We start from the raw sequence: 13,249 nt of genomic DNA, 5'->3' as shown, positions 1-13,249 counted from the left end.
TTACTTGTAATATAACTATATTATATATAACATATATAATACATTTAATGCACTATATCTGCTATTATACTGCACAGTTTTATATTATCTTTAGAATCTATACTTAGCGAACATTAATCTTCTAATATGAATTAACATAAAATAAGACTTAAAAAATATAAACACACAGGGTGGGCCAAAATTTCCTAGATGATATTAAAAAGTAATTACTTTTTATCAAGGCGAATTTTTTATAAACTAAACTTACAAACTATAATTGTACAATCTAAAAAACAAAGTCTCACAAAAAAGTAATTAATTTTTTAAATCTCTTAGATGAACCAACCTAGGAACTTATGAACCATCCAATACAACGATTTCAAAATGAAATGAGATTATAGAAGATTAAATAAATTTACGTTTTCTATTTCTCTAAACAAATAAACATTTTAATCAAAACACGTTATTAACTTTGTCCTTTTTCTTTATCGTTTCAGATTCCTTTGAATTATTGTCGCCTGTCGGTAAGTTGACCGCTTTTGTTCGACACATAGAAAGAAGTTACAATCGGAATCCTAAAATTAAGCGGCATGCTTACTCATAATGTAACCAACGTTTGGACGTTTACGATCGAATAAGATGATCTTGGGGCTAGGTTATTCGAATTTCGACGGGCGCTCTATTTTCATGTGTCGTAAAGGCCGACGGGGCCTCGTGACCAGGCTCGTTTACAGTCTATTAGTTTACACCTCGATCATAAGCGTTGTACAGCGGTTGTATGTACGAGTACGTGTTGCGGTGTGCCGAAAATATACTTGACAGTCGAGCAACGCGTCAGACCATTGCCGATAAAATTCTCAGATATGTGGGCTTAGACTTTTAGATGGAGAACATCCCTCTTATAATTCATACTTATTTATAAGCGCCGATATTCGAAGTGTATCGATACTCTTTCTCTTTCTTTCTCTCTCTCTCTCTCTCTCTCTCTTTTTGTACCTCTATCTCTACCTGTACCTCTACCTTTCTCTATCTCTATCTCTTTATCTCTCTCTCTCTATCTATCTATCTATCTATCTATCTATCTATTTTTCTCTCTTTCTTTATCTCTCTTTCTCTCTCTTTTTTCTCTCTTATTCTCTCTTGTCTTGAATCAAAAGAGAAACGTTCTTTAAAAATTTCAACAAATAACTAAAATTAACTTTGCTTTGACTTCGCGTCTATTTTTTTTCTTTTCTTGTTTTTTTCTCTTTTTCTTTCTTTTCTTTTTTTTTTAAGATAGAAAAATGCAATATTGGCAACTAGAAACGTCGTTGATAGATATTAAAAAAAGGAGGAGAAAAAGAGAAATAGAAGACACAGTCGATAGTTAACGAAACGATAAAAGATACGGTCTCTTTTAATGCGCATAGACGTTTCCGAACGATTGTGTCTATCGTGACGTAAATCCCTCTTACGTAAGTAGTAAGTTATTGTCGGTAATTTTGACGAATACGTAGACGGATAATGTGACATCTGTTCTAGGGGTGACTTCGCGCTTTTAACAATTATTAACGTTTCGGCAGATGCAAAGCGCTAACGAGCGCTCGTCCGGTTGCTCATGAGATAGTTAAAGTTACTCTTTACGTTTATGTGCACGTGCCTTTATCTGTCTGTGATCTTACATACATATCTAATACATATACATATATATAATAGATACATATGTACATACATATGCACATGATTTCATAATATCAATATACATAAATATGCACATAACTTCATAACACATATATACATATGCATATTATTTCATAATATGAATGTACATAAATACGCACATAATTTCATAACATATATATATATATACATACGTATATATAATTTTATAATACATAAATATATATATTAACCATTTATAACTCGATGTTTTGGCATATCTATTAAAAAATTATATAATATGAAAAAGTTAAAATATTACTTATATCAATTTAATTATATTACAGTAAGAATAACTTATTTGGATACTTAAAAGATATAAAAAGAAAACAACGTGATTAAAAAATAATAATTAATTTTGTCGCGACAAAATGAAGCTTATAAAATGCAAAGGCATGTAAAAGTGTGTAATTTAAAGTTATATGACATTATAGATAACATGATATATATACATAGTACATATCTGTACATATGATATATATAGGTGTATACACATATATATATATGTATATATGTAGATAAACATATTCGTATTAGAAATACGCACGTTACCGTTGTTTGTCCCGTCGTTTAAACGCTTTAATAATTCATTGTTATTAACATCCATCGTAATACGTCATCTATTCAAGTTATGAGTTTAGCTAATCAGCATAGTCTACATGTGTCGCATTAGTACAAGTAAATGATACAGTAACTTCCTAAAAACTATTGCACAAAGTCTAATGATTTGGATTATTTCGACATTACACCTTCTACTTTTGCTAAAAAAATGTATTTATGAATATCTTTATATACTTAAATGTCGTATGTAACCAAATTTTTTTGATCGATAATTATTATTATTATCATTATTTTCCAAATGTTGCCTTTAACAAAGCAACCTTAAATAGTGAAAAAAAGCATTGTTCTTAGTTGTTTAGTAATGTTTACTTAATATTTGCAAAATTATTTTATCGTATAAATGTATTTATTTTTTTACTTCTTTCGAGTCAATTATATCTAAAGAAATGTAAACATACTTATCTAAGAATATGCTTAATTTTATCTAGTAAAACAAATTTTGTTTCTAGTATTACTCATTCTCTGATATTATATGCATCTATGAAAATGTGTGTGTACCGTTACTCCACGTGGACGTCCTTGTTCATAAATTATATTTTTTAACATCATATAAGCATATCTCGTGCATATAAATATTTATATATATATATAATATAATATAATATAATTTTATAATATTTGTATATATATATATATATGCATATATATGTATATAGATATACAAATATATTTACATTATTAGCATATATATCTAATAATAATTTAATAATTTCTTATGAATCTATGAAATCTCTTTCCCTTTATTCTCTTTAGTAACAATGAAAGATAAACGAAAGTCAGCATCATTAATCGAGTTAATTTTCTTTGAAATATAACAATTGTAACAAGAATGTACTTACGTTACTCAAAACTGAATCTTTAACGTATTCATTGATTCTCCTTCCCGTGACTAAAGACGATAATGATAAACGGAGGTCATCAAAATAATTTTATAATTATAGCAACACATTATCATATTTATGGTCCCTAACGTTAAATTTGATAATTTCTTCTTTTTCTACTAATCATTATAGTTTATAATACGTAAAGCATTGTAAAGGTATTGGTTCAACATAATTACACGGATGTTACATGTAATTATTTGTATAAATCATTCATTTCGCTTTATTCCAGAGATTAAATATATAAAGAAACTTTATCTTTTCTTATTTTTCGCTCTTAAATTTTGGCACGTGCTTACATATTATCTGTATATCTATAATTACAATACTTTTTAAAAGAAAAAAATAATTATTGCGGTATTTAAAATGCTTGATAAAACTTATTTATATTCTTTTTTCGCTATCCCTTATTTACAATTACTTTATTTTTTCTTTCTATTATTTTTCTATTATTATTTTTTTATTGTATTCTTTTTCTTTCCTTGTACTTGCTCCTGCACGATGGTCCATCTAGTTTGTTATCTCTTTCTCTCTCTCTCACTCTCATCCCTTTGCATTACCTTATTAAATGCTCGATCATTTTTACCGCCCTATTCATAAAAACTCTGCAGATCTTCCCGTTTACTTTCTCTCAAAATCTATTATCTTTTTCATCAGTATCACATCTAAATCTTGCTATGATCGATTGATCCCTTTCTCTACATCTTCCAATTCTTTGTTATTCTCTCTTAATTCCTTATATTTTTCTTTTATTATTTTATCTTATTGCGACCGCCATTGTTCTCTCCGTTCTCTGTGTTTGTACCAGACAAGGTTTCTATCAGGTTTAAATCTCTTGTGAATCTCGTTTCAAAGTACTTTACGTTTATGCTCTTCTCCTCATAATATTTTTTCTCTATTCTTTTAATTTTGATCTTTTCTTCTCACTTTTTCTGTCCATTTTTTTCTATCATTTAAAAATTATCTTATTCGTATTTCTTATTCTCGATTTTTTTTCATACTAACAACTCTGTTGCTCCTGATTCTATTCTTATTTTATCCACGTTTGTTTCTTTTATTACTATATACATAGGCGTATTAAAAAATTCATTTTATATAACCAACATCATGTTTTTCTGTACTCAGAAAAATTCATGAACTTCAGAATTTTAAATTTCTTAATTCACAGAAATTCAATATTATTATTACAGATATTAGAAGAAAAAAAAAGTGAAAAAAGAATAAGTTCAGAATTATAGAACGGCCTGTATTACTTTTATATAGAAGCATTCGTAATTCAAAGAAATACAAGAAATCTGTATCATCAAAATATCTCAAGGTCTGGTATTACGTGTCTTTATCTTACATATTATATCATTCGTATCGTATATCGATCCTAGTATAGTTAGCCGAGAGAATAAAGATTCTTCGAATATATATATATATATTTTTTTTTTTCTTTTAACAAGAAGAACGAAATCATTACAAAGGCGAACAACGCAAATAAAAGTATATATCGTAAATCGCGTTTCAATATTGCTCTTTACATCGCATTGAACTGCGTAACTCGCAAGTCTATTGGGCTTATCCACGATAAATGACCCCCAGCGAACGAACAACGGAAAGAAAAAGATCAATGAAGATGTCAAGAATGGTTGGAAGAAAACGATAGAGAGAGAGGGGAGAGGAAAGACGGGAAGAGAAAATATATATATATATAGGAAGAATCATGCGCTCACACACAACACATAGATAATATTGAGCAATACGAGTCAATATCGTTTCGTTTCTTACTTTCTATATATGTATTTTATATGCATCGATATTTAGGTACAAACACACACTGTCATAATAATTACTATTAATCTGTGCACAGTATTTATGATACATACGAATTTAATATTATTCCCGAATGTATTTTTACATTAAACATTTCTCGGAAATAAAAATTTCCTGATTGTTTTCTTTCTTAACTACGTTTTGATGAATCATTCCCGTGACTGGTACTGAATTTTGTAGAGTCCATTTCATTTTCTATGACATCATTTAATTTGGAAATTATATATTCGTATATCTGTATTTTGTTTTTTTTTTTTTTTTTGATGTCTTATTTCAGTTTCTTATGATAAAATGAATTGTTTGTTTATATATTTGTAACTATACTATATGAATAGTATATTACTTTATACTGCTTTAAAAAATAAATCTTTGTATAGTATAATTATATAATGATATAATCTTCCTTTAGATACTAAAGAAAATTTAAGATTGTATTAGATTATAATGTCTTTAATATTTCTTATATAATTAATATTAAAAAGAAAAACTAATTTGTATATTTTATCAAAAAATAAAAAAGTTATGAAAGGGTTATTATGTGAATAAATCGATTTATGTAAAATCGATTGAATGCTCAACATGCAATTTCACGCTAAATCGTTTTATTAATGGATTATAAAAGGAATTGATGGAGTCACGATATCGAGTAGATTTTATTGCTGTTGAAATAATGAAAAAAAGAGATGAAAAAGACGATATGTCATTTATCACGAAACAACGACGTGCTCTCTTTAGAAGAAGGTGCTGAGGCACGTAGGAAGTGACTACTTGGACGATGAGAGATAACGTTTTAAACACTTCATTTATCCTGATATCTGAGAACTAGTTTATTTATCACTTTTTTTCTTTTTAATCGTCAAAAAAATTACATGATAAATTGAAAGTTCATATATAGATTTATACTTGATCGTATTAAAGTATTACAGAGTCACATCACTCGAGAGATATACGATGTTTCCTATTATGTATCATTTGTTTTATTCGGACTATGTACAGAATTCAGATTATTTGTTAACAACCAGCAACATTTACTACAACGTTTCGAATAAATTTCATATTTTTAACTGTTTATTCGTCTAAAGAAAAAACAAAATACATCGAAATTTACATATCTCGATATAATTACATATAATTACATAATAAATAGCAAATAGTAATTTGCATTATAATATATGAAAAAATTATTGTTTATAAAGTAGAAATTTAACATAAAGTCGTATTAATGCAACGTAATCTACAATTATATGATATTTTTTATAAAAGAGTGACGTTATAAAAAATGACGATTATTTTTAATGTCACCTTATTCGACATAAATTAATATAAAGATAAAATGCATTTAAATGTCGTGGAAATATCCGTATATAACCTATAGTCCAATAATAAAGAAGAAGTTTTGCCGCATAGCGAGTTAAAAATAAGATAGTTCACATTGGCTATTCTCAGCACGTGTTCTCTTACTTATTGCTTTATCTTGTCCTCGTACATTGAACATCATCATACCTCGTGTGCAAATACGACAAATGTTGTAAATTTCATTTCTAAGAGAGAAATTAATGCAATTCGTTTTCTCTTTCAACAAATTTTCATGAAATTATTTATAACATTAATCTCTCAAATTACGATCAATGCACAACTTTTATTTACACTTATATATAATTCTATAATAATAGTATAAATCATATAATAATATTACAAAATCATGTGGGTATATAATATAATATTTCATTAAATATTATATTAATGATATAATAATAGTGTTGTTAAGCATATACTAAAGCATAATAAAAAATATATATAATATGCTTTTATGTATACTTTCAACGACTTTTATATACAGGATGTTAAAAAAATCCATTCCATATTTATATGGTAGACTGGACACGCCATACTGAGTAAAAAATCTCATATAAATATAGGTCGAAAGGTTAAACATTTTCGACGTATAAACACGTCATTAACTGGTGATTGCAAATTTGATGGTTTTTTTTCTTTTTAATCGTGAAAAAAATTACATGATAAGTTGAAAGTTCATATAAAGATTTATACTTGATCGTATTAAAGTATTACAGAGTCAGATCACTCAGAGGTTACAGAGTATCATGTTGAAAATGTCACTTGATTTTCTTTGAAATGTTAAATTTTTGGATACGCATTATGAAAGATCATCTCATTGGCCCTGTAATATTATTTCTAAATCGATTTTCAGAGTTTGCCTATCACAATTTTTTGATGAATACATTACTTCGATTCTTAAAGCATATGTTTTCACCATATGAAAGACTATTGATCTGTTAGATGCATGATGGGAGTCCAATTCATTTCGTGCTTAATGTGAGAGAACACTCAGACACGGTGCTTGGTCAAAGGTGAATTGAACCTTGCATAGTATACTCTCTGATTTAAATTCCCCAGACGTTTTTTTATATGGATATTTGAAAAACATAATCTATTGTTTGCCGATAAATGACTTCTTGTTAAAAGAATTACATGATCGAATCCTGCATTCTTGTCAAATAATTCAACAGAGACCTGAAATTATTAAGAGACTCTAAGAAAAAGATACCAAACGTATGAGGAAATAGAAGGAAGACATGACATAATGAAGTTCCAACATTGTAGAACATATTCTGTAAATATCGAGCAATAAGTCGATCATGATGCTAACATATAAAAATGTGTATATCTCATAAATGACCTTTTGACCTATGTTTATATAGATTTTTTACTCAATATATTGTGTCCTATCTCCGGTATAAATATGGAACGATATTTATTCAATACCTTGTAAATATGTTACATATATACTATACTACATACTATTATATATATGTATATTTCTTCTATATCTTATACAAGATATCTGTTGGATATAAATGTATCTATGTATGTATATATACATACAGGATGTCTTTAACTCACAATGTTGAAATATCTCGTGAGTGACTGAAATTATCAAAAAAATTATCTCAATGTCACTTACAATGCTATATAAAAAACAAGTTATATGATGTTATTTAAAAAACTGAAGGTGATCTCGATTTTTTATTGAAAAAATTATGTTTTTGCTATGTTTATTTTCACACTTTGTTGATAATCGAGAACTGATTATTTTTTTGCTCAAGTTATTTTTTTATCATACTAAGATTTTTATCATATTAAAAAATCAATAGATTTCTTTTAATATTTACGTACAAATTTTTTTAATAAAAATTAAAGAATGAAAGAGCCTCGTGAAAGTAGTAGTAGTAGTGTCAAAACAAATAGCATCGACCCGATGTTGTCAATCTAATTTAAGAGAAAGCACAGTCACGATCGTTATTTTTAGGCAGGTCAGTGTAATGTACGTACGTACATACATACAAATGCGTGTCCATTGTTGCTACGCGTAAATACTTTCGACTGTGTTTCTAAAACAATTCTAAAGCATTGATTTATTTTTTAATATCCGACGATAATCTCTAATTAATCGTAATTCCTATTTACAGAAAAAATATTTCCATTAATTTGGGATCGTATCGACATCCATTCTTAATTACTCGATATTCATTAAATTGACGTTCTATTGAAAAGCATTTTTTTTTTTTTTTTGTTAATTCTGTATAATTTTAAACGATCATATTTAAAAGAAATATAATCGAGACGTTACGAAATCTTGACGACGTGTAACTAAAGTTTTTCATACGATGACGAATAACCTATATAGTTGATCGATCGATCAAAATTGAGGGTAGAAATCTCGTCGACTCTTACCGGACATATGCACTCTATGAAAATATAGCTAGTTAATACTTACTAACTTACTTGCTATACATATTCCTAGTGGATGGATAGAAAATCCCATGATCATGCAGTAAATCAAATAAGAAAGTAAAGGAAAAATAATATGAGATTTTATATGTATATAATTGTCAAAAGTATGTGAATATAGACAATTACAACAAAAATTATTAAAAGTACGAACTTCTTAATTATTTTTTCTTTTTTTTTAACGCTATAACTATGATCTACTTTTTATCACATATGTTAATTTGAAATGAAAAAAAAATTATCTATTCGTTATTATTTTTAATTTATTTAAGTTAAAATAATAAATAAACAGAAGGAACCATCAGTTAACATTACTTTCTATATTCTAATAATTATAATTTTGATAATTGTATTATGAAAAAAGAAATTTAAAATCCCTTATTTTTTTACGAGCATTAAATATATGTTTATTTTGTCTAATACAAAATATAGCTAATTCAATAAAGAAATGTTTGTGTTTTCTTTTCAGATCAGCCGGTCGACAGCGTTTATATGATATGTGGCGTGCTAATAGCTATGGTATTGGTCGGTGTTATCATCGTCCTACTTGCTGTAACAATCAGGTAAAAGGACTCTCTAATTATAGTTTACTTTAAAATAATATGACATTGCTAAGTTTGACAATATATATAATCATATAATAACAGTAGATACATTTGTCGTTATCTGTATCAATGTCGAATTGAAATGTTGTTTTTAAACTAGAACTAGATGAAATCTTCGTGATTATTTCTCTTTCTTCGTAGAATCGAATTATCGACTCACCATAATGTTCATAAAGAATCTTATAAGTCGTTTATTTTTTTTTGTGTTATCAAGTTTTAATATAAAAACATAAAATAAAATTTATAATTTCAATCGATCGAACGTTTTCTAATCGAATTAATTTTATCGGCCTAATGGTGAACTGATCTTACGTTCACTGAGATCATTGAGAAATTCATTAGATTATAACTTGTTTACTATCGTTAACAAGTCAATAAAATCTACAAAAAAAGAAGTTCCTTCAGATATCGTAATTAATGAGAATATATAAATACCCGGCGATTTTGAAAAAGAAAATATTTCCTTGCTCAATAACATTCTGTAATTGTCACTTAATTACATGATCATTGAAGACAAATCGCGTGTACCCATTTGCTAAAAGTCCATACCCAATTAGGGTCAACCACGAAGTGATCCCACATCGTCGGTACAGTCAATTAACGCTGTCTGCATTGTATCATACGAATCACTATAGATATATAATACATAAATATATACAATATATATATATATACGCGCGCGCGCATTATATGTATAATGTCTAATATGTGTATGTACACATATGTGTGTATTTCATATATATATTATTAATATGTATGTTTGTATATATATATATATTTATATTTATATTTATATATATTAGACTTATATATATAAGACAACGATAAGAGTCATTAATAAATTTCTATCGCATAAAGACACGCTTACTAATGATCGATAGTTAGCATATTTCAGATGAAAAATCCAAGTTATCCGCGTTATTGAGAGAATTTCCACCAACGTGACAATCGACTTAATTTTCGCAATGGAAAATAACGATCTTCGAGAAAATTACGTCAAATGAATTTCCATTTCCTTTCAGTTATTTTTATTTATTCTGCCAATATTTTTGAATAAATGTCATTTTTACGTCTATTGAATCTCCTATTCTCTTTACGTATTTTTACTTCTTCTAATTCTAACAACATCTTTTGAACAAATGACATTTTTCATGATCGATCGAATTCTATTTTCTTTTTAGTAATTATTCAATCAACCTTCGAATTATTAATTGAGTTAATCAATGTAAAAGGTTTAAAGGGCAACCCGTTCTAAGAGTAACTATCGATATCACAGCTTGATGACGTTATTTTTCTATGATATCCTATTTTTGTAAAAGAGCAAGGGAGAAGAGCTATGTGAACGGTCGATTACACCATGCTACATTCGGTTTCTTTGATAATTTACGTTACAGATAATACGATGACGTTACTTTATATGATATATCACGTCATCGTCCTCGAGTTTATAAAGTATATACATATTTTCAATAGACGTTCTTCTTCTTTTACATTACGTCATAGATACCAACTTCCTCTCAGAAATCTGTAGTATCTCGATTATATGCACGTGTGAGCATTTCTAAAGAAACATATTTTTAACAAGATCCGTTAAGTGTAATTAGGATCAGTCTCGAAGCTTAGTTGCGATTAGTCCTGAAATGGTAATGCGACGTAAAGGCATATATGTATATGTGTGTATGTATCTATGAATACTTGTGAATACTGTACGAGAGAGTGTGTGTGTGTGTGTCGTGCACAATAAAAAGAAACAATGATAAAAAATGAAAATAAGAAGAACGCGAAAATGGAACGATTAAAAATAATAATCATTTTGCAATTCTATTTCTGAAAGAGGATTAAACGGGACAATATGTTGAAGCATATATAGATCTTCGATATGAATGACAAATATATGCAATCTGATCTTAACTTCATTTAGCCGTATCATTCGATAATTATAAATAGAAATTTTGCTCTTACATTTGAAATTCTATAAATAATAATTTTTAATCATTAACAAATGTATGCGTGACGCTTTCAGCTTGTTTTTGCTCATAATTATTTCATATTTAATAAACATTATTAGAACGTCTTTTTATCATCAAAATTACTCTCGTATGTACTAACATGTCGATAATATCTTAATACTATTATTATCTAGGCCATTAACTTAATTAAAACAACTCGCGTGCTACGAAGGATAGATACGTATCGTGTAGTTATTTCACGTGCTAATTTCCAAATTAATTCGTGACGATAAAAAATTTCACGAGCTCATCCGTTGGTTATTATTTTAGCCTTATTCCTTTGCTTTTCTTTTTTTCTTTTTCTTCTTTTTTATTATACGTACCTCATTTGTAAAATCGTATCGTTCGTTGAGAAATACAATTTTTTTTTTTCGTACTTTTGTACCGTTCGATAGAAAAAAAATCATCTAATCGCAAATATTTATAAACGTATACCGATTGCGTTTCTCACAGTTTATCGTGACTCATTAAACATTTATCGCGTTATCGAGAAATACTCAAATCAGCACTGATAAGTTATTAATAAAAGATTCTTATATATCAATTAAGAGAAAGACAAAGAAAGAGAAAAGAACAGAATAAGAGCGGAAATGAAGGATAAAATGTACGGATTTCTCGGGATTGAACAGAAATATAATTATAGATTATAATAGATAATATAATAGATAGCGTTTATATTTACTTTTTCTTTTCTTTTCTTACTTTATTTTTTCTATCGTCAATACAAACGGTTAAAAAATTCGACAATTTTCTTTCATTTAATGTAATTATGTCTTCTTTCATTTAAATAATTCAATATTCTATTCATTTTATATATTCACTTCTAACAAAGCAATTTTTTATTTTTACGTATCAAGTGGAACAATTTTATTTTGTCCGAATATTTCTATTTACTTCAAAAGTATTATTTAAATGGGTTTATTTAGCACGTGCACACACGCAAGCACACATACATACTTTTGCGCATGAACCGTCACTTGGATCCGATCACATACATACACTTACACACATTCATTGCTAACAGAAATAGACTTTAATTAAACCGGCCACATTTATCGTACATTTTGTGGCCCGTAATAGATATGTCTCGCACGAGGTCGCCAAGAAAGAATCCATTTTGATGGCCTGTTAATTAAGTTAGCAATAATAGCCATTGTCGTGTATTTCCTTGTTTGTAGTGTGTTAAACAGAAAGAAAAGGACACGAGGAGAAAGAAAAAAGAAACGTAAAAAATCACAATGCTTTAGTAATTACATGAAAAAATAGTTCTTCCTTTACTAATTGATAATATTTCTACTTTCATACATTACCTATATATTCGATCGACTTATGAAAAGTAGTCGGCGTACTAGTCGATATAACGACAATTGACGAAAAACAACAAAATTTGAAATGACTTTTAGCAACCGTTTCTAACGTTTTATTATTCATTCGAAATTTTCTCTTCCAACTGTTTACTTCCATTATAATAATCGAACGACGTATGCACAGCATAAGAAGAAATTATCCAGTATATTACATACGAAAGACGCACACATATGTATTTATTATATATACACGTATATATACTACATGTATTATATATAACATATACATAACATATATATATATATATTAGGTATACGTATGAAGGTAAAAGGCAACGTTCCTTGTTTCCAAGCGTAACGTTGCACGAGCGTTTTGGAAGGGGCCTCTCTCTTTCTCTCTCTCTCTCTCTCTCTCTCTCTCACTCTTACACACACACACTCTCTCTTTCTCTCTCTCTCTCTCTTTCTCTCTTCTCGTTCACCCGATTCGTGGCCTTCCTCAAGGAGCGTTGAGTCGTATA

At 28.1% G+C, this 13,249-nt stretch overlaps 1 protein-coding gene across 7 annotated transcripts in view; it reads left to right on the top strand.

Moving 5' to 3' along the window:
• Window positions 1–13,249, top strand: part of LOC127065320 (uncharacterized) — a 64,698-nt gene that overhangs the window by 43,798 nt on the left and 7,651 nt on the right. For 4 of the 7 annotated variants that reach the window (XM_050997495.1, XM_050997512.1, XM_050997525.1 and 1 more), the window contains 2 exons: window positions 477–503; window positions 9,277–9,370. In XM_050997495.1, coding sequence (XP_050853452.1) covers window positions 477–503; window positions 9,277–9,370 — 121 coding nt within the window. The remainder of the gene's footprint in view (window positions 1–476; window positions 504–9,276; window positions 9,371–13,249) is intronic. The other 3 variants (XM_050997503.1, XM_050997543.1, XM_050997533.1) reach the window with 1 other exon arrangement.

The sequence above is a fragment of the Vespula vulgaris genome, chromosome 1 (genome assembly GCF_905475345.1).
Source record: "Vespula vulgaris chromosome 1, iyVesVulg1.1, whole genome shotgun sequence".
Lineage (NCBI taxonomy): Eukaryota > Metazoa > Arthropoda > Insecta > Hymenoptera > Vespidae > Vespula > Vespula vulgaris.
The sequence above is the reverse complement of the archived record's forward strand: the minus strand, read 5'-3'. Positions and strand labels throughout refer to the sequence as shown.